Genomic DNA, 24,008 nt, shown 5'->3' with positions numbered 1-24,008 from the left:
AAGTTTGATTGAATTAGTGAAATGCACAGGGTGCTACAAACCAGACAGCCCTGGGAAAATATCTGCATTCCACTTTTTTAGAGTCATTAAACCTTCGCCAGTTATAGGGCCTGCTCAGATTGTTTCCTCCGGAAATAGACAGTAATTTCTAACTAGAGCATTGTCAGTATTTAAAGGGTGTGCTAAAATTCTTACTACAATTTTAGATCCAGAGTGGTCAGCTAACAATTTCTGTTTTACTCCTTGGTTTTAATTTTCCTTTTGATTTTGGCTTTGCTTGGTTTTTATTTAAATGCAAATACCCCCAATAGATGAACTAGACCAGATTTTACCTTCTGGAGAAATGTAATCTGTTCACCAACACTCTCTTCTCAATGGACTTTATGATAACCCAACAATTTACTGCCAACACCAGCAGCTTGCCTGGTGCGGAGCACAGCTAAGATCAGTTTTCTCTCTTAAATGCTTGTTATGGGACTCACAAGGACCAGAGCCTTGATCATTAAAATAATAAATTTTGCGCTTGGGGCAGCAGCAGTGTATCTTCTGTACTTTAAAAATTGATTATGCAAGTGATTTATTTATACTGTTTTGTGCAGTACATTTAATGAATGCTACCTTTATATGGTGTGGTTCTAAAACACTTCTATATCTAATGGAATATAGTTTAGCTACGTTTTCTTTTTTTCCCAGAGAAAACTTCAGTGGTCAGTTTTGTCCCCTAGTTCACCACTTATTTTAAACTTCAAGTAACTTACAATTTTAACAGCTAACAAATTCTTTCCAAGTGCCCTTTCAAGTGGTTTAAGATTTAGCTTATACTTGACCTTCAACTCTTACTAGATTTCCTGATTCTCTTCCAATTTTTTTTTTCATTTTGAAAAAGATTAAATTATTTTTGTGGAAATTCTTCATTCATTGAAATTTCTCCTGGGATATTAATGAGTAATTTTAAAAATGTTTTAAACCTTTGTTAGTCATTGTTGCTTCTTTACTTTTTTTTTCAAGAATAAAGATTTACTTGTTTATCTGAAAGTCAAAGTTACACAGAGAAAGGAACACACACATGCACACACACACAGAGAGAGAGAGAGAGAGAGAGAAAGAGAGAGAGAGAGCGAGCTCTTCCATCCACTGATTCACTTCCCAGATACCAACAAGAGTCAGGGTTGGGCCAGGCCGAAGCCAGGAGCCAGGAGTTTCATCCGTGTCCCCCACATGGGTGCAGGGGTCCAAACACTTGGACCATCTTCAGCTGTTTCAAGCCATTAGCAGGGAGCTGGATCAGAAGCAGAACAGCCAGAACGTGAACTGGTACGCAGATGGGGTGCTGGTGTTGCAAGAAGAGGCTTTATCTGCTATGTCACAATGCTCGCCTGTGTGTGTTTGCTTTCTCTACTGACACTAAGCACACCCATTCTGATGGATACATTCTAACTTCCCTTACATTCACTAAAATGATGAATTTGATCATGCCACATTGCCACCTAATAATTTGTTACTCTTCTGGCCTCTGCACAGAACTAAACCTCTTGTATTCCATCCCCACTGATATTAGAAAGGAATATATCTGTAGAAAGTAATTTATCTTATCTAAATATATGACTTCACATTTTGTTCTGGTTATGATTTCTGCCAATTTCTATGTAGATAAATGAACTATCATGTTATTTGGCCTAATTTTGTGGATTATTTTTCCTTGACTAACATATCCAGCTGATACTCATAATCATAGACGTTTGCTAAATCTTTATTCTTTAAATGTGGGATGTCTGCTTACGAAGATTCCATTACATTCCTCATTTGGTAATACCTTTATTATGTCTGAATCAGAATTCAAACATTTTTGGAATACTCAAATTGGATAATTTAAGTCTAATTAGTGAAGGAACTGTCTACAAAGAAATAAATTGTGTTTAGAAAAGCAACAAAGAAAAATACTAAGTCCTGAGTTAGTAATGGTTGTGCTCCATTAAAAAGGGAAAACTGAGAGAATGATTATCACTGGAACCCTGCAACACAGCTATATGATGCTGAGGCCAACAGAAACTCTGAAACTCCATGGCAGATGTAGACAACACACTGCAACCCAGTAGGAATCTGGGCAATAACTATCCCCACACCACTCTCCTTCCTCCCTCTAATTTCTTGCTGGAAATTCCCACTCCTTGAAACCTAACTGGAAGTCAGGAAATTCTTGCAGTATCCTCTCTCAATTCTGAGCAAGAAGGGGAGGGTAGAAAGTGACCTGACAGAACAAATGAAAGAAATCAAGCAGAAATGCATGGGTATTTATGCCATTATTTCAATTCATTCCTAAGAGAAGTTATGCTGCTGTTCAAGCATTTTTCCTGAAGGTAGGTGCTGAAATGTCATTCAGTGTCTCTGTATTTTGCCCATCATCCCATAAAATCTTGGCTTCTGAAACTAATTTGGAAATATTTGTGTGCCCCAGTAAATTGTAACTTAATTTCACTTCTCTGGTAAACCTTTCATAAAATCCACACCCTGAAATACTATTGCTCCTGAGTTATTAGAAAAAGCATTTTCAAAAAATATCAATGACATCAGTTCAGTCTGCCTTGTCAACTGAAATTTTGGTACAAAGTCTTATTACTGTGTTTTTTCTAGTGATGTGCCTGTATGCACAAATTTTAGCTCCTTCTTGATTATTATCACTGTTGCTTTCTTTGTCCCTAGCAATGTATAACAAGAGTAAGGGAGAAGAATTTAGGAAATGAATTCTTTTCATCTTAAAAGCTTTATTCTTTTTATTCTCAAATATAACACATAGTAGACCAGCCTTGCTAGGGGTTCTATAATGCCCATTATAAGCTCACCAGCATGGTCATTCTAATATTTTTTTTCAGTTCTTCATCACCATTTGAGGGGTGACAAAAGTCTTCACTGACTTCAAAGTGTCGCTTCCACTGGTTCACCCTACTGCATGAAATTTCCACATTTAGAGACATTTCTCTGATACAAGAGCTTATCTCCAGAAAGATCTTAGATTATCTAAGAGAGGTCACACCTTGACACATCTACTCAGACAAAAAGAGGCAGCAATTGGTGGCTCCCATTTGGAGAAGCTAAAGGCTCAAACATCAGCTGATAGAATTAACTCCAATTTTTATCTACAACATATGTCTGAGCAGGAGTAATACCTGCATAGAAATTGCCTACAAAAAATCCTCAGACCTGGAGTTGAGATGTTTTTTCTTATCTGAAAATTAAGTTCCACATATCTCTGAAGTCAGCAAGTATTTAAGCAAGACTCTTGGATAAATATATGGGCTGATAAGTTTCCACAAGGGATAAGACTTGGGAGAAGTTCAGAATTAGAGGCAAGTTTTAATAGGTAATTTTGGGGCTGCAATCAAATAGGATCAGAAATATGGAGTGTAAGGTTGGTTATCAGATTTCCACAATGAAAATGGCCTAGTATAAGCAAATTTTGTTCCCATTCATAATTAACAAAGATTGGACCTTGTCTCTTAGTCAATGACTTACTAGCTACCCAATTCAAATTTTTCTTTGATTTTTTTATGAAGATGATAGTAGACTTATTCAGTTTACAATGTAATATTCTAATATATTAATATTTTATTTATTGCAATAATGGGTCATTTACTTCTCCCAATAACTGTGAAGTTAATGACATTATCTCCAGTTTGCAGATGAGGAAAAGATGTTGTCTCACAGAAATTAGGTAACTTTCTCTGTTCTCAAACATGTGACATGATGACCCAGAAATTACCCCTGGCAATCTGACACAGAGACTTCAGGCTTCTGCCACACTAAGCAAACTCCCATGGACTCAAGGAATACATCATGCCACTCAGGAAGAAATGTGAGACCATTGCTCTCACTGTGGTCTCAGTGTAGAGCTGGACCAGAACAGTTATTACCCTGTTATTTTCAAAAAGAAGTAGGTTAAATCACAAGCACTGAAATGAGTAATACATGGAAGCAACAATAAATATGAGCTGTAGGAATCTGAAATGAAACATCTCTCCCTCTTGCTGTGCAACTGACTTGAAAAACATATCCAGGGTAAGATAAGCCATTGCAAAGTAACCCCTGCCATCAATCATCTAGTGCAGGTTCATGCCTCTGGCAGCCTTAGGGGACAGGGACATCTGTAGTAGCCATATGCCCCAAAGCCTTATGTCAGAACCTGGGGAAGGGTGCTTCCCACTAACATTGGGCATGCTAACCATTGGCGATGAGAAGGCAAAACACTGTTTTCACTTGTTTTCCAAGGGATCCTTCTGCTATCCTGTAAAAACAATGTAGGCAGTGAAAAATTGAAAATAAAAATTCCACATTACAATGCTTAAACAGGAAGAGAATTTTTGTGAGAAAGTCAAAACACCTAGAGAAATTCCTTCAATTTCATCTTTTCCTGCTTCTATCAATTTGATCCCTGACATTCCTAAAAGGCCTAATAATAACCATAACAAAGTCTATACCCAATACACAGGACTCTCAGTCAAGGCCAGAACCACCTTGAGTGATGTGTTGGATGAAGTAAAGAATCCTCAAGAGGCTGTGAAAGGATAGGGAACTCTGTGTGATTTAGATTAGTCATAACACATGGAAATAGTAGAAATAAAGGCCTTGCTATGTTGTGTGAAGATCTTGGCATGCAGACCATCTAGATGAAAATCCTATCTCATCTGGCCCTGTGAGTAGTGGAAGTTACTTCTTCACTCCATGTCTCAAGTCTCTTTTCTACAAAATAGAAGAATTGAGTGTACATGCTTCCTTAAGTTTCTTGTGAGGATTTCAGGAGATAAAGAACATAAATGTATCAGCACAGAAAAATTGTTTAATAACAGGTTCTATCAATAGTATAAGTTCAGGCATGAGGACAAGGAAACTGGTTGTCTTGGAAGGGGCTACACACCATTCATTTTGCCTCAGGGTCAGCACATGTCTGCATTGCTCATGCTTTCCCTCAGCCAGAGAAGCCTCTCTTCCCAATTTCTACCTATCCCAACAATTCAAGACCCAGTCTAAATGACACTTCCTCCATGAAACCTTCTATATCCCTAAGAGACATTATGTGGTCTCTCCTCAGGCCATCCATCACACTCCCTGATTGGGTTCATTTGATAAAGATTCCTGTTTGTGGCTGTCATGTTTGTAATACCTATAATTTCTGGTGCAGGAGCTTATACACAGGAGTTACCCAACACCTTCTTATTAAATTTTATTAATTTAGTATATATTTCACTCACTATGAAATATAAAATAGACTCACATTATTTGTTATTATTTTATTATTATTATTATTATTATTATTATTTTAATTTTTTGACAGGCAGAGTGGACAGAGAGAGAGAGAGACAGAAAGAAAGGTCTTCCTTTTTGCCGTTGGTTCACCCTCCAATGGCCGCCGCGGTAGGCGTGCTGTGGCCGGCGCACCGCGCTGATCCAAGCCAGGAGCCAGGTGCTTATCCTGGTCTCCCATGGGGTGCAGGGCCCAAGGACTTGGGCCATCCTCCACTGCACTCCCTGGCCACAGCAGAGAGCTGGCCTGGAAGAGGGGCAACCAGGACAGGATCGGTGCCCCGACCGGGACTAGAACCGGTGTGCCGGAGCCACAAGGCGGAGGATTAGCCTAGTGAGCCGCGGCGCCGGCCACATTATTTGTAACTTGTGCGTATGTGCGATTGTTACAAAAGAGCATAAGATGTATGGTTTATTTTACCAATCACATAGACATGATAATGGAGCCTGTCACTCCTAAAACCATGCACGACAGCCTCTGTTAACAATGACATCTGCGTAGTAGCTGTACCCAGAATTTTCACGAAGTTTTGACTTTGAAGGTCATTTGCGCATACCATGGTGATGTGCAGATTTGCTCATGTTCTGAATCAGCTCTGTCAATGCAGTGTTAATGTAACTGGACTGAACAAATGGCAATTTAGTGGCATGGACCTGATTTAGGTAAATTCAAGGCTTGGTAACAAAAATACGTCTTGTGAAAAAAAAAATCTTTGAACCTATGTTTCCATGCGTATTAGAGCTATCTCATGTGAACTTTCTGGTGAAGAATATTAATGGATTATTGAATTCGAGCATTTGTGTAATAAAACATAATTGTCAAGTAGTATGAATTGGTGCTAAGATGTGAAAAATATCATATTTTATTTAGCAATAACCTTTTAACTTAGAACAAACTTATGGGAAAATCATTGCTGCAAGATATGTGATCAAATATGACAATGCTATTTTAGTTGGATTTCTGAGAACTCAGACTAGAAGCAAAATATATTGAACAGGTGACACCAGCCTTGGCATTCTCCTCCTCTCTTGGCTCAGGCCTTTGTCTCCTGAAACTCCTTGCTCTCTGATAATCACCTAGGTGACCTATGGTATTTCCTGTTGTCTCTCTCTCTCTCTCTCTCTCTCTCTCTCTCTCTCTCTCTCTCTCACTTTCTCTTTCTCTCTCTCTTTGGTTCTCTCAGAAGGGTGTCTTTGAAACAGAGAAGGAGCTGACAAATTTAGTGTTTTCCAGTGACATTCAAGGAGTTAGGTGTCATTGCAAATTTCTCTAACACAGGATTTCAGAGTCAAATGAATTTGGGAAACTCTGCCTTGAGCAAATTTATTCATAATTGCAGAATTTCTCAACATCTCTAATACAAGAATATGCACTGAGAATCTCCTTGAGGAGGACATTTCTTATGGCTTAATTATAGAAGACCCTTTCCAGTATCATCTACTACTATCATCTCACTCTGGGAAACAATGGTGTGGTGGGGAAACACTGAACTCATGATAGCTGTGAGCTCAAACCCTGGTCTGCTACTTGTTTTTGAAGTACTCTTAGATCAAGGGAAAGGAGAATCTGCTTGCACTTCTCACTTCATATCTGCATAATGAGGATGATGCAAATGATGTTAAGGCATAGAGAGCATCAGAAGAATGGCTGGGACTCAATGAATCTTAGCTCCAGCATTACCTGCCTTCTGAAAATGTGCTTTCAAATGTGGATCACAGTACTTCTGGAGGAAATTCAGAAATAAAGATTGTTTCTACTACATACAAAATTCCACTGACTGTTGAGCTTGCCAAAAGTACCTGAATTCTGCTATCAGAAAAATATCATGTGTTTTCTCTTAGATGTGGAAATTAATATAAAAGAGGAAATTCAAATGCCCAGACACATGAAACACTACTCAGGATCACTAACCATCATGGAAACAAATTAAAACCACACACACAAAAAAAATGACGTTTTACCTCACTCCACTTGAAATGGCTGTCATACAGAAATTAACAAACAATAAATACTGGTGAGGATGTGAAAAAATGTACACTAATCTATTATTGGTAAGAATTTAAACTAGTACAGTCATTGTGGAAGACAGTATTGAGATACTTCTGAAATCTGTATATAACCTACATATGACCCAGCAATCCCACTTCTGGGAATTTACACAAACAAAATGAAATCAGCATATGAAAGAGTTACCTTATCTGTACCCCCAAGTTTATTGCAGTTCAATTCACAATTGCTATGATATGAAATCAACTCAGATGCTCATCAATTGATGATTAAAGAAAATGTGATATGTATACACTCTAGAATATCATTCAGCCATAAAAAAGAATGAAATTGTCATTTGCAACAAAACGGATGCAACTAGAAAGCATTATGCTTAGTGAAATAAGCCACTCCCAAAAAGATAAATATTTTCCCTGCTCTGCAGTAATTAATGAGTACCAAAAATATAATGCATAGGAATGAAATTCACATTTTGAGATTCTAGGATTCTTTATAGCCCTTACTGTTGAGTAACAATGTTTTTTTTCTTCTTACTATTTGTTGAAATCTTTATAATTTGGGGCTAATCTTATGAGTATAAAGTAAACTGAAAGTAGATCATTGTAAAATTTAAGAGAGGGAATAAGAGAGGAAGGAGGTGGAAGGGTGTGAGGATGGAAAGGATAGAAGGTGGGGTGGGAAAAATCACTATGTTCCTAAATCTGTATATATGAATTGCATGAAATTTGTTTGCCTTAAATAAATATCAGAAAGATAAGTATATAGAAAGAGAGAATATAAAAATTGTGTCTATATCATATTATTTGATATAAACTTATAAATCTTGTTTTTAGTGTATTACACCATGTACATGACACTATACCCTCTTTCCTGACTTAATGAGCTTGTCATGAATCCCACATTTTGTGACATTAACAACACTATTTTCAAGGAAAATAATATATAAGTGTATATGTAATATCTACATATGAAGTAAGTATGACAAAATGTTAAAAATTGCTAAATCTAAAAAAATTAAAATGGCAATGTTAAGTGGTATACAGCGTACTTTTTAAAGGCAATGGAAAAAATCCACAGGAAAGGATGAAATATAAGAAAGAGAAATAAGAATCTCATCACAGCAAAGTTAAGGAGACATATTTTTAGATGATGAAGTATCTTTTCTCTACCAAGTGGCCGCCTCCATTTATCTTCTCATCTTAAACCAAGGGAATTAACCTGATGCATTCACCCTGGAATCAAGCAAGAGTTGAATGACTTGATTGCACTGCTGAATCTTTGGTACTTATTGCACTTTGAGAAATTGATTCCTTCCTCTGCCTCCTGTTTGTGACAATAGAATTCATGCATTGCTCTCCTGCTATAGGCTAGACTTTGTGCTAAATGCTTTATAGTTAGTATCTCATCTCAAGGTTCTAACAATACTATGAGGTCAAGTACTCTGTTCCTTTTCCTTATTTTCAGACAAGGAAGGGGAAGGAATGAAATAAGCTGCTCAAGATCACTCTTTGAATAACAGTGGAGCTAGGTTTGTCCAATTCTATGGGCTGCACATAAGAACACAGCCAATAGATTTTCTACTTAATGGCATTGTTACCATTTTCTGAACATTTAATATAGTTTCAAGTAAATAAATCATTCATAATATTGACATCACAGATGTTACTAATACTACCACATAGCAGAATATGAAGTTGGCAACCAGATTTCTGCAAATTACATTAATTTTTCATCTTTCAAACAATAAGAAAAAATAAGTACTTTCTTCTTGAAATTTGTAAAGGCCAATGCCGGTCCCACATTATTTTATTAACTTCATCAGTTATCTAAATATGCTTATGACTGGTTTGATTTAATGGTGTTGGTGATTGTATGTTAATTATATAGATAATGGTGATTATTATGTTAGGGCTGTTTCTTTCGATCTAATGTTTTATCAGATCCACTGCCAGCTTTTTTGTCAGCTCATTGGTTTTGTTTATAATGCTTTTATATAAAGAATTTTTTTTCATTCACACGAGTTTCTCCTCTTTCTTTTCAGTAAATTGCTTTAGAATTAACAGGTGAAATAAGAGAAATGAGCAAATGTTTTAATGATGGCTGTATACCTCCCACAAGCAATAAAATTTGACTCAATCAGTCAGACTAAACAGAATCTATGTGCTAATTAAAACTGGGCATTCCATTTATTTGTATAGTTATGACATTTTTCAAGTCTTTCCAAATGTCCTTGTCTCTAAAATCAAATAAATAGCTCCTGAATCTTTTGAAGATATTTCTCATCTCTAAGATATTACTACCATGCAAAATAATTAGCAATCCCTGTCTAAGTGCTTTGTACACTAACATGCTTCTTTTTGAAGACATTGTCTTTTTGAAGACAATTTTGTGTATCCACAACACCATAACACTGAATTCCAAGTACACCGAAAGCCGTCAGGACATGGCTTCTTGCTGCTGAAGCCTTATCCATTGTTCCCCATCCAGTATTATGTATTGTAGTATACCATTAGTCTATTAATACTGTTTATCTAACAATATAACAGATATTTCACATGCCCATGCCTTTACAATAGCCAGGATGATCCTCTGAATATATATGCTGCAGTCTATCACTTGCTTTCTTTTTTTAACTTTTATTTAATAAATATAAATTTCCAAAGTACAACCTTTGGATTATAGTGGATTTTTCCCCCATAACCACCATTCCACCTGCAACCATCCCATGTCCCACTCCCTCTCCCATCCCATTCTTCATCAAGATTCATTTTCAATTTAGTATATACTAAGTAAAGATTTCGACAGTTTGGACCCACACAGAAACACAAAGTATAAAGTACTGTTTGTGTACTAGTTATACTGTTAATTCACATAGTACAACACACTAAGGACAGAAATCCTACATGGGGAGTAAGTGCACAGTGACTCCTAATGTTGATTTAACAATTGACATTTTTATTTATGACATCAGTAATCACCCGAGGCTCTTGTCATGAGCTGCCAAGGCTATGGAAGCCTCTTGAGTTCACCAACTCCAATCTTATTTAGACAAGGCCATAGTCAAAGTGGAAATTCTCTCTTCCCTTCAGAGAAAGGTACCTACTTCTTTGATGGCCCATTCTTTTCCCTGGGATCTCACTCACAGAGATCTTTCATTTAGTTTTTTGTTTGTGTGTGTGTTTTTTTTTTTTTTTTTTTTTTTTTTTTTTTTTTTTTTTGCCAAAGTGTCTTGGCTTTCCATGTCTGAAATACTCTCATGGGCTTTTTAGCCAGATCCAAATGCTTTAAGGGCTGATTCTGAGGCCAGAGTGCCATTTAGGACATCTGCCATTCTATGAGTCTGCTGTATCACTTACTTTCAAAGCCTTGTGATCACTGCCATGACTTGGAATGACAATGAGAAGGTACTAGTCTGCTTCCACCACCCCCACTTCCTTACCCTGTTACCTTTCCAACTTGGAATTCTTACCATTTCCCCCAACTTAATATGTTTTAGCCACACTGGTCTCCTATTCTGGTGTGCTCCAATCTGAAAGTTTATTGTAGTTGCCCTATTCTTCTGTAGAAAAATACCACAGACTTGGTGACCTAAACAACAAATATTTGTCTTCTCACGATTCTGGAGTCTGCAAGTTCATCCGAGGTCAAGGTGCTTGCTGGGTGGGTTTTGGGGAAGGCGTCTCTTTCCAGTGTGCAAATGAGCACCATTTTTCTGTGTCCTCAGGTGGCCTGCACATGTGCACTCCTGGTATGTCTTCTTCTGCTGATAAGGACAAAGTCCTATTGGATTAGGGTTCTGCCTATATGAAACCATTTATCACTATTTCCTTCTTTAAATACCCATCTCCAAATATGGTCACATCAGTCTCTAAGACCTCAAAATCTGAATTCCAGGAGGACACAGTTCAACTTATAACAGGACTTTTACTCATGTTGTTACCCTTTCCCAGATGTCTCGACTCACTCTTCATCTTCCTCAGGTCTTGACTCAAATATGATCTTCTCGGCCAGACTCTTCCCATTCTCCTAAAAGTTATGCTCTCTTATTCCTGGCACTCCTTATCTCCTTTAATTTCTCAATGGCAGTCTATCATATTATTAGCATTTAAACTTCTATGTAATTTAATTATTTGTTTTGTCTCCAACACCACCACTTCGTTGTAAACAGAAACAAAGTTAGTATTTAAGACTATTTTGTTACCTGCTGAACTGTTAGCTCCTAGAACAATACCTGTCTCATAGAAGGCTCTGAGTAATCTGTTATTAAAGTGAAGTTGTTTTAAAATGTTTACATGTTTCTTTGTCTTGGAACTTCCTTCTTCTCCAACTTATGCCTCTTCAGCCTTACAAACTTCTGTGAAACATTTTCTGAACTCTTACGAGAATCGAATAACTCTTTGAGCATAAGTAGTGTCTATAGCTACCGTGTTCCATTCCCATGAACCACCATGTATCATCCACTGTTAGCTAGGTCTTTCACCATAGTAGTATCTTCTCATTTACTGCTCACATTTTAGATTAATATTGTCCTGAGTCCACAGAGAAATAAGTCAGAACAAAAGAAGCTAAATAACTTGTGAAATGTAGAACCCAGGTATCTTGACTCCAAAGTCTATTTTTTGAAGAATAAGGCTACTGCCTATCAGAGTCACGAATGCTACTCTGGCTGGGCTCAAGGGTCCCTTGCTATAAATGAACAGCTTTCCATGAATGATTCTTCTTTCGGAGAGAGGTAAAAGCAATCATTATTAAGTAAACAAATATTTACTGAGCTCCCATTATATGTTGAGCCTTATGTGCATAGAATAAAAACATTTTATATTTGGGAGTTTACAGTCTAGTTGTAGATATAACTCGAATGGAATATTCTCACTACTCTGTCATTCTGAAAACTGTTTAATAAATTCTGGAAGTGGATCAAGAGTGAGGGTAAAGTTTACTTCCTTTACTTCTCTTATTAGTAATATGATAACATCAGTTTTGCAATATAAAAGTGGCCAGACAATGTAAGGTCTTCTCTCCAATCATAGCAATTTCTTCTAGTTCTGACCCAGGACTCCATTATGGCCCTTTCCTGTTTTTTGGGTCACAAGCAGTGTGATGATGATATTGCTTTGAACAAGCAGTGACTTGCAAGGTGTGAATAAAATAGATGTCTGGAAGATCTTATCTACACAACCAGAATATTAGAGTTCATCTTAGTCTACTTGTGGTAGACTGAAAATTCTAAAAAATTCTCCTGGGAGGGGTAATCAATTATGCAATTACCAATTCTATAAAACATTAAGATTTGTAAGCCCTTCTTTCTTGATAAGCAGTAGTCTGTCACATTTCACCTTGGAAGCCTGGAGATAGCCTTGTATCTACATACAAGAGGTGCCAAAAGAAGGAAAAAGGAAAGATGAGCTACAGAAAAGCAAAGTGTGGATTTTGCCTATTTTAACTTGTGCTTCTACCTGGCTCTACCTTAAGTCATTGCTTACCAGTGACTTTAACATTCTAGGAGGTGAAACAATCCCTTTTGTTTTTTCTATAAGCCTTTCAACACAAGATAAACAATTGCTTTTTTTGATGTTGCTTTTCTATCCTGAGGTTGCTGTGTTTTGTGTTTCTTATAGGGTAGCTCTCTAATGATTTATTTTTTTAATCTTTAAAGAGCCTCCTAGCCTACCAGAGAAACAGGAATTAAAAGCTCTCAGCAACTCACTAAACTGATCAATTTGAAGTAGAATAATGGTGCCACAAAATATGAAATAAAAAAACAGATAGACAAAAGCACTGGGGCCAGTAAAGCCGCTGCCTGTGACACTTGCATTCCATGTGGGTGCCAGTTTGTGTCCCAGCTCCTCCATTTCCCATCCAGCTTCCTGCTGGTGGTCTGCAGAAAGCAGTGGAAGATGGCTCAAGTGTGTGGGCCCCTGCCACCCATGAAGGAGACCTGGAAAAAGCTCCTGTTTCATGGCTTCAGCCTGGCCCAGCCCCAGCTGTTGCAGCCATCTGGGGAGTGAACTAGCAGATAGAAGGTCTCTCTCTCTCTCTCTGTGCCTCTCCTCATTGCTCTGTAACTTTGACTTTCAAATAAATAAATAAATTTTTAAAACTCAAAATAAACAACAACAACAACAACAACAAAAACACTGTTGTTTCTGACTCTGAGAACAGCAACAGGTTGGAAGAAATTACAGAATGTTGAAGCTGGAGTTGTGGCACAATGGGTTAAGCTGCTGCCGGTGATGATGCACCCATATAGACACTAGTTTGAGTCCTGCCTGCTCAACTTTCAATCTGGCTCCTTGCTAATGTGCCTGGGAAAGCAGTAGAAGATGGTTCAAGTACTTGAACCCTTGCCACACACATGGGAGACCAGGATAAAGCTCCTAGCTCCTGAACTCCTGGCTCCTGGTTCCTGGCCCAGCCCAGTTCCAGCCATTGCAGTCATTTGAGGAGTGAACCTGCAGATGGAAGATCTCTCTCCCTCTCTTTCTCTATATAACTCTTTCAAATAAACTGTTTATAAACTCTTTCAAAGTCAGAGTTTTAGAGAGAAAGAAAGAGAGGCAGAAATAGAGCTCTTCCATACAGTGGTTCACTCCCCAGATGGCAAAAACAGCTGGGACTGGACAATGCTGAAGCCAGCTGCCAAGAGCTTCTTCCAGGTCTCACAGGTGGGTTACAGGGGCCCAAACACTTAGGCCATCTTCTGCTGCTTTCTCAGGTGCATTCTTAGGGGGCTGGATTGGAAATGGAGCAGCGGGGACACAAATCGGCACCTATCTGGGATGCCAGCATTGCAGGTGGTGGCATTAGCTGCTATGCCACAATGCTGGCCCCAATAAATACATCTTTAAAAAAAAAGAGAGAGAGAGAAAGAAATAGAAAGAGTCTTGAGAGTTGCTTTGCTTCTTGGGAGACCCTTCAACAATAAGCAAAAATACTAGCTCACATTGTTGAGTTTTCCTCCACGCTAAGCCATGTTCTAAGAATTTCACAGGGATGACTTCTACTGAACAGTGTGAAGCTTGCACTCTGAACAAAGCACATATCAGAATGACAGTTTTAAGTTAAATCATATTAAGCACAAAAGAAAACTCTCCAAAACTTTCCTATATAATCCAGAGAAAAGTCTTAGCTCCATACCATGTATATCAGTTCACTATGGCTTCTTGATTCTCCTTAGACTTTATCCATTCTCCCTTCCCCACCCCCTCTCACAGGTACCACACTGCTCACACACCACGAACAGTAGAACAAAACATACCTAATACAGCTCAGATGGAGTAGACCTAGCTTTTTTTTTTTTTAAATGCAGCTAAGCATGTGCCATCTATTATTAACAAAAGTATAACTTTCACAACTATTTGGATTGCTCTGCATTCCCTTGCTCTATGGACATAGTTAAAAATTTATATTCCATAAATTGTGTTAAAATGAGCATTGCTCCTCCTGAATAGTCTTTGCCACATTAGGAATGTTTTCATTCATGAGAAACAGCATGAACTTGAATTTGAGTCTAATTTTAGTATAGCATAATTCTATGTACAATTTTGGAATTAATGGATAATGATATTGTAAATGTTACTTCCTAACAAGCATTATTAATCCTATTTGAATACAATATTTTCAATAAAATATTAATTGATTGATGATTGATTGATTTTGAAGGCAGAGTTACAGAGAGAGAAAGACAGATACAGTGAGTTATTTTTCATCCATTTGTTCACTCTTGAAATGAACACAACACCCAGGATCCTGGACAGGTGAAAGCCAGGGACCAGACACTTCATACAGATCTCTTATGTGGGTGGCAAGGGTCCACGTACTTGAACCATTTTCCACTGTTTTCTCATACTCATTAGCAGAGAGCTGGATTGAAAGTGGAGCAGGTGGGACTTCAACTGGTTCTCATGTGGGATGCCAGCATTGCAATGGTGGCTTAAACCACTGCGCCCAATGCCAGTCCCTTATTTAGTTCTCTTATCTACAAATTATTGAATATATTGCATTCACAATAAATGTTCAGGATAATATAGTAATGATTTATTTGGGTCATATCACTTTACAAAAGTGATGTCTTGTCTGAGCATGGAAATTTATAGAACTGTGCAAGCTAAAATATTTTTACTCTATAAAATGCATCCTTTTCTTCTCCTCTTCTAAATTCCATGTATCTCCTTTCATTGTCTGCTTTTCAGGCAGCTATGCAAGATTAATGGAGGTATTAAATTCCAAAACTAAAAGAAAAAAAGCATATAAATGAAAGTCTTCAGTTGACTTTAGAGAAGATATATTGTTTAATAGAAACATGTAGGAAACAATGACAGTGGGCAGTAAATCTCAGATTAATTACATGTATTGAGTATGCTATAGGTCCAATGCATATAGCTCATCTATTTTCTAAAGCACTATAATTTTATAATTTTTAGCATTGAACATTGCAAATTTACAAGTATTTGTATTGAAAAACATTACTTTCCTTTTATTACCAAAAACAAAATTACTCTGTTCTACTACAAATCCATTAAATGTCTATACTCATATTTTTTATTTATTGATTCCTCAAACATCTCTGTATTGTTTTACAGTCAGCAGTACACACCAAATGTTGAGATTTGAAACTACTAAGTAACAAATCTGCAAATTCACAATGATATTCTAAATGATCCAGAAAATGTCATTTTAAGTGGTAAAATCAATATGTATTTTGGTTCATTAGGAAAGTACATAATGGCTATTTCTCACTTCTCTTTAGACTCTGTTTAACCAGTGCGTATTGTGATGCCTAGCCTGAAGCAATTCTATTTTTAGTTCTAATGGAACAGTCTTAAATTGCTTATTTTCTGTTTACTAAAGTCATCCTGTTTGTTACCATGGAAACTATGACAAGTGCTCTAGCTAACTATTTTATTAAATGAATTGAAGATAGAGCTGAAAGGCTGAAAGTACAGGACGCCATTCTTAGAGCATATTTTCCAACATCCACGAAGATCATACCAACTTTTTAGAAAATGTAGAATTAGTTACAAATCATTTGGATATTATGCCCATTCGAAAATCTGTGGTAGAATTAAAATATAAGTACCCCCTCTTACAAAGAGTCTACATTCTGAAGGTGCACTTGTAAATCATGTCTTAGGAAATTAGAACACATATACAATAGAAATAATTTCACAAGAATAATTAGATCTCCAGCTGTGTTCTCAAGAGTCCTACCTTGTGATGTCCTCAAATTATAGCAATATCAGCAATAGCCTTTGTCATAAGCTCTGACAGTAGGAACCAAGATGCAGGTATCAGGAAAAAAAAATAAAGAGTTTTCTCATGCTTATTTTGTTTTTGACAGTCAGTTTTTTTTTTTTTTAACATTAGCATCTACTAGCCTTTGCAAATATTGAATCTCCCAACTGAATCGTTCAGCTATCTTCTCCTACCCCTGTGCCCTGGCCCCAGCTGTCCTGACCCTTCCTCACACCTCCTAAAGTTTCTTGCCAGTCCAGCCTGCTTCTACATTGAACTGTCTCTCTCCTCAAGAGTCAGCATATCTCAGACAGAGGTTAAAAAGCACACAGTTAAAATGTACACTACTGCCTGAATGATTAAGAGCCTTTCCTGGGGGAGCCAGTGTTGTGGCACAGCAGGTTAAACCACCACTTACAACGCCAGCATCCCATATCTGAGCACCAGTTTGAGTCCTGCCTACTCTGCTTCTGATTCAGCTCCCCGCTAATAAACCTAGAAAAGCAGCAAAAAATGGTCCATGTACTTGGGTCCCTGACACCTATGTGAGAGACCAGGATGGAGTTCCTGGATCCTGGCTTCAGGGTGGAAGATCTTTCTCTGCCACTGAGATTCAAATAAATAAATATATCTTTTTTAAAAAGAACCCTTTCTGGGGCAGGCGCTGTGGCACAGTGGCTTAACACCCTGGCCTGAAGCGCCAGCATCCCATATGGGTGCCAGTTCGAGACCCGGCTGCTCCACTTCCAATCTAGCTCTTTGCTATGGCCTGGAAAAGCAGTAGAAGATGGCCCAAGTCCTTGGGCCCCTGCACCCACGTGGGAGACCCGGAAGGAGCTCATGGCTCCTGGCTTCGGATCAGCACAGCTCCGGCCGTTGCGCCAACTGGGGAGTGAACCATCAGATGGAAGACCTCTCTCTCTCTCTCTCTCTCTCTCTGCCTCTCCTCTCTGTGTAACTCTGACTTTCAAATAAATAAATAAATCTTTTTAAAAAATTTTAAAAAGAGCCCTTCCTGAAGAATTTTCATCTTAAAAATATCATGCTTTTTAAAATAATAATAATAAAAAAACTCTAGCTTGTGAGATTTCCATCATGATAATTAAAGAAAACATTCAGAAGTTAAAGCTATGAGGAAACTGCTTTGAGTGAATACTAGAAGTTAGCTCTAAGTTTATTTAAAAAACGTCAACTTTTCCAAATATGTTCTCTGTATCTTGGATCTCAGTGTTTTTGACAGAGAATGGGTAGTAGTAGTACCTTGTAAAGTGAGTCATCCCTTTGTTCATTTCACTTCTAGATAACTCTTTTAACTTTATTTATATAAAGGGAATAGAATTTATATATTTCATATATATAGTTTTAAGAAGATTATACTAGTAAAATATGTTTTATAGTGCTGTAATGTTGGCTTTTTGAAGAACATCATCTTGGCTGAAGAGATTAACTTGACTAACTAAACAGGCAAAGTTTTGTTTTTGTTTTGTGAAAGATTCATAGAAAAATAAGTCCCTGTTATTTGGACATTGTGAACTTGCACAGAAAAGGAAAGAATTATTGGTCTGTATATGAGACAAAATCAATAATTTGCTATTTCATGTCCAAGAAAGTGAAGACACAGAGAGGAAATAATTTATTTTTCTTATTGCTAAAATCAAGATGACAAAAATGAGTTATAGTCAGTTTTATACAGCTATATTTTGTATAGGCCCAGATACAATAAAAATACATAAAGAAAGGTTATGAGTGTTTTCTTGAATGCTAAGTAATACATTTTTTTCCATACGAACTATTATGGAAACAGTTGTGAAAGCAAATGGGATTTGATATCTTGGTTTTCCACAAGGTAATAACTGAATTTTCTTTGTATTTTTTCTGACAACAATGCATATTTTAAGTAAATAAATACTCCATAAAATATCAATTACATGTCATATCATTTTTATTAAATTTCAGTGATTATTTAACATAGAAAATTCTGTAGGGGTATGTTCTATTTTAATATTACTGCTGGTCAAAATGAAGGCTTATTTTTGACCTAACACTCATTTTTCATCTCCTTAGGGTCTACTTTCATTTGTAACACTCACATAATTCCAGTGAAGAACCAAGAGGGTGTGGCTATGATGTTCATCATTAATTTTGAATACGTGACAGATGAGGAAAATGCTGCCTCCCCAGAGAGGGTAAACCCCATATTACCAGTCAAAACTGTAAACCGTAAGTAAATGGCAACATGCACACAATGGTCTTCTGATTCTGCTACTATAATAATGTTAATACATTTTATATATTTTCAAGATGTATTTGTATTTGATGCAAAATGATTTTATATATGAAACTCAAAGCTTATGTTACCTTTTGTTGCCTTACAGAATTTATCAGCTGCTTTGGAATCCATTTGACTGGGATATGCTATAGTTTATTCAACCAGTCCTCTTCTGCTGGACATTTAGGTTGTTTCCAAATTTGGCCGTTACAAATAATGCCAAAATGAATTGTACAAATATTTTCATATATGTATACATATATTCCTGCACAAAATAGTCCTATAAGTGAGATTTATGGGTAAAAGAGTAAATGCATGTTAAATTCCTCTTGGTAAGCTTTGCTCTGTTTTATACTACCCCAAACCCAGGCAAATTGAGTGAATCAGTCTTCTCTATGTCTGTCATTGTACATGAGTTCAGTTTGTATTGCCCTTCTTATGAGCAAGGTTCATATAGTTAAGTACTATGGGCCTTTCTTTTTCTGTCAACTGTCCATTTCCTCTGCAAAGTTTCTACTTTTTTCTTTTTATTGTCCATTTGTATAATATATTGTAGGTAGCTTCCCTAGAAAATAATTTATCTTTTATGTTTTTTATAACTTTTGTTTTGTAAAAGGTTTTTTGTAAATCCAGCTACATTTATCAATCTTTCAATATGATACTTCTGAATCTTTAAGTCATAATTACACAAGTTTTCACCATTGCAATGTTGTAAATAAATTGCTCCTCCTCCCCAGAACTTGTACCGTTTCATTTTTTAGAAACTTTGATCCACTTTAAGTTTATTTTGGTGTATATTACAAGTATACATTTAATTTATCTTTTTTATCAACAACTCTCTAGTTGTTTTAAAATCACTTATTAAAAACTATATATTCATGTTAATAATTTAACATATCATTTCAATCACTTTCTAAGCTTTGTTATGCTTGAGTCACCCTTCAGAATCACGTCCTTTATACATACAATTAATATTGGTAAAGCTCCATTACTTTTGATACTAATTTTCAAGAAGTTATTTCCTGAAACCTTTCCCATATGAATGTTAGAAACAATTTGTCTACATCCAGAAAAAAATCCTTTCAGAATTTTTATTGGATTGACATTTGTTTCATAATTTAATTTACAATGAATTGATAACTTACTTATGTTGAATCATTCTATCCATGAATTTAATATGCATTTTCACTTTTCAGTCCAATTTTTGTTTTTTTAATGAGTATTTTAAAAAATTTCCCTCTTGCTGACTGGTATTTAATATTTTTATTGTTGCTGCTATTTCATTACATATTCTGATTATTTTCCGTATATATGAAGGCTAATGATTTTTTCTGATTGTAGTAATTTGATATCCTCCTATCTTAAGTGATTTGTCCTAGCATGCAGTCACTTACATATTGACTCTCAGGAGACTTTCAAGTACTATATTATAAAATAAACATCATTTTGCATTTCCTTTCCAATTCTTATATATTTACCTCTCCCATCTAAATGTACTGGTTACTATCTTCAGCATATCATTAAAGGAGACAAATGCTGAACACCATGACTTACCTATGATTTTGACATGAATGCCACCAGTGTTCCTCATTGATTCACATAATGACATATTGGTTGAGTTGCCTGTGCCTTATAATTTTAAAGAAGTTTTCAGTGACTTACATGTATTAAGAAAAGAGTGCTGAAATTTGTAAAATGTCTTGTCATCATCTAGGAGAGTAAGGGTGCTATTCTTTTCATTGTATTTATGGCAAGATTTTACCAAAAGGGAACCATTCTTGCATCCCTGGAAGAAGCCATATTTGGATATGACATGTTTTATTTTGTAGTATTGTTGGATTTTCTTACTTAACATTGATTTAGAGCTTGTATCTATATTCATTAGGGATATTGATCTGTAATTTTTGTGGAATTTTTTCAAGTGTTAGAATCAATGTTATAATTCCTTCAAAAATATCCTGGAGTTTCTCTTGTGTGTTTTTTTTTTTTTCTATGCTGTGTAACAATTTGAAGAGTTTGAAGAGTATCTATAATTTAGATACAAACCAATATATATTTGTTCTTTAGAAAGCAAACTGCTAATTATTCAGAAACTTTAAATGGAGAAAATGAAGGAAATGAGTAATTTAAAGACAGAAATAACTAGAAAGAGAGGAAATCTTAAAAATATAAGATCTTATATAAAAATATAAAAATCTTAAAAATAAAAAATCTTAACAACAGGTATAATTTTCCTTTGAAGTCAAGTAGTTCTGGTATTTATTTATGACATTCTTTTAGAATGTTCTTTTAGAACTTTCTTTTAGAAAGACCTTTTGTTTTTCTCTATAGAGATTGGTCTACCCAAATCATCAGTCTTAAATCACTTCCATTTGCTCCATATTGTTTCCCTAAAAGTTACTTATTGCATGTAGATTTTGGAATATTAATAGAATATTAATTAATAAAATATTATATTAATATTTGGAATATTAATATAATTTTCTCTGCAGTGTTTGTATTTTTGAACTTTAAATATTTTTGTTTGTTTGTTTTGAGAGGCAGAAGGAGAGAGAGAGAGAGAAGGAGAGAGAGAGAAAGAGAAGGAGAGAGAGAGAAACTAACTCCTAGTTCCCATCCATTGGTTCACTCTCCACATATCCACAAGGAACAGGTTGAGCTAGAACCAGGACATGTAATGCAATCCAGGTCTTGCACATGGTTGGCAAAACCCCAACTGTTTGTGCCATCACTCCCGAATGTCAAGGGGTACATTAGCAGGAAGCTAGAATCAGAAGCTAAGATCAAACCCTGGCACTTCAAAGTGGGACACAGGCATCCTAACGGCTAGGCTAAATGTCTATTCTGAAGGCTTTTATATTTTAAGATTTCCTCTGTTTCTAGTTATTTCTGTCTTTAAATTACTCATTTCTTTCATTTTCTCCATTTACAGTTTCTGAATAATTAGCAGTTTGCCTTCCAAAGAACAAATTTGTATTGGTTTGTTAATTTTGTTAGTTTTCAAACTTACTAATTTTGTGTTTATCTTTATTAATTCAGTTTTATCTGTTGCATTTGTCACCACTATTAATTTTTTCAATTTTTTGATATATGACTTTGAAGCTCTATTTTTTTCTCTGAGCACTGTGTAAATTATAACCTATAGATTCAGATATGTAATATTTTCATTATTTTTTTTTGAAAAAATTTTCAGCTTTTGTTTTCTTAGTTCGAACTCAAGAGTTGTTTGTTATAGAGAGTTTTAAATTTGCTAGTTGGGAAACTATTATAAACATACAATTATTTTATTAATCATTTTTTGTTTTATTGTTTTTCACTCAGAAAATGCTGTTTTTATTTCTCCTTTTGTAGCTTCCTAAGGTTTATCTTGTTGTTTATTATCGGATTGATTTTCATGAATGATTTGTGAAAAGAAGATTGTATTAGAGAATATCATAGTGTAAACATTGATATTTAATCTGAAAAATTCTACCATATTATTACAGTGTCTTTTATATCCTTACTTATTTTCTACCCTCCAGATATATGTTGGATTTTCAAAAATGTATTAAAGTCTTCTATTATTAGGGTATTTCTATTTCTACTTGTATGTTCTGTAATTTCTGTTTGTGATGATGGCTATTATTATGTTTATTTCACAAATGTTTACATACCATAGATATTCATAGAAATGATTTTACACTAATTTAAATGATACCTTATAATATTTCTATTTAATAGCTTCCATGTAAATTCTACTTTACCTTAAATCAAGACACTTGAGTCTTTTGTCCATTTTATTGCCATATTTTTAAAACATTTTTTAGTCTTTGTCTTAGTTGTATCTTTTTTATTTGATTTTTATTAGATTTTTAATTTTATTTGATTTTCATTAGATTTTTCTTTGTTGCTTATGCAAGAATATTTCTCTTTCAACTGAAAATAACTGCAATAGGTATTTATATTTATTGATAAAACTGAGTATTTTCTTTCTGCTAATTTGATTTATGTTTAAAGCACTCTTTCCTTTTAAAAATTTATAAATATATTTACTTTATTTTATTTATTTGAAAAGGATACACAGAGAGAGAAATCTGCTGGTTCATTCCCCAAATACCCTACAATAGCTGGCCAGGTGGGAACCAAGAGCTGAAAACTTAATCTCATTCTCCCACATGGCTGGCAGAACCCAACTACTCGACCCATTATGTGCTGCCTCCCAGGGTACACATTAACAAGGAGCTGGGATTAGGAACAGAGCTATGACTGGAACTTAGCCACTACTATAGGAGACACAAATATCCCATGGAGTTTTATGTCCATCTACACAAAATGCCCACCCCAAATACACTCTCTTAAAGTATTTTATTATGTTATGCTTTAGTTCTCTTTTTACTATATGTTGTTCTGTTTCTTGTTGTGTTCTGCTTTTCCTTTCCTTTTGGTATTTTGACTGTTATTGTTTTCTAATGATTATCTTCATAAAAATTCATCTTTTAGTTTTATGGAATAACATGTTTGGATCATATAGTTTGTAGACTTTTATATTAATTTCTAAGAAAAAAATTTAAGATTTGTTTATATTGCTTCTCGGCCTTTTGGCTAAGATCAAGTGTGGATTTGTTTATTTATTTGAAAGGGAGAGATATAAGAAAAAGATGGAGAGACAGAGAGAAAGAGATGGAGGGAGAGAGATTTTCTATCCACTGGTTCACTTCCCAAACAGCTACAATGGCCAGGGCTGGGCCAGGCCAAATTCAGAAGCCTGGAACTCCATCCATGTTTCCCATATCAGTGGTAGGGATCCATGAACTTGGGCCATCTTCTATTGCTTTCTGAATTGCATTATCAGGGAGCTGGATCAGAAGTGGAGTGTCTAGGACTGCTTAATCCTTCCCCATTTTCCTCAAACAATATATTTAGATTTCTTACTTTGAGCAAGATTAAAATCAGCTCAAAAGTCTTTTCTCCCCTTCCCATAAATCTATTTTACTTAATAACATTATCTTTCTTTGTGTACTTATCTTTGTGTTCCTAAGTATTTCTATTCATTGTCGTTCACTTTGTGAATTTAAATTATATCATTTGTTTTCCATCAAGTACAAACAAGACACTTGGTGAAATACTGCATTTTTTCTTTCTCTCATTTGGTTTGGTCATGGTTTTTCTAACTTGTTAAATAATTGAGTCATATATACTTTTCAGGTAATACTCCTAACATTT

General features: G+C 35.6%; 1 protein-coding gene across 1 annotated transcript in view; it reads left to right on the top strand.

Annotated features, from left to right (window-relative positions):
• KCNH7 (potassium voltage-gated channel subfamily H member 7) overlaps nt 1-24,008 on the top strand; it is a 526,117-nt gene that overhangs the window by 334,791 nt on the left and 167,318 nt on the right. Inside the window, exon 3 of the mRNA XM_062200019.1 lies at nt 18,602-18,757. Coding sequence (XP_062056003.1) covers nt 18,602-18,757 — 156 coding nt within the window. The remainder of the gene's footprint in view (nt 1-18,601; nt 18,758-24,008) is intronic.

The sequence above is a fragment of the Lepus europaeus genome, chromosome 1 (genome assembly GCF_033115175.1).
Source record: "Lepus europaeus isolate LE1 chromosome 1, mLepTim1.pri, whole genome shotgun sequence".
Taxonomy (NCBI): Eukaryota; Metazoa; Chordata; class Mammalia; order Lagomorpha; family Leporidae; genus Lepus; species Lepus europaeus.
Note: the sequence above shows the minus strand (reverse complement) of the source record. Positions and strands in the feature narration are given on the sequence as shown.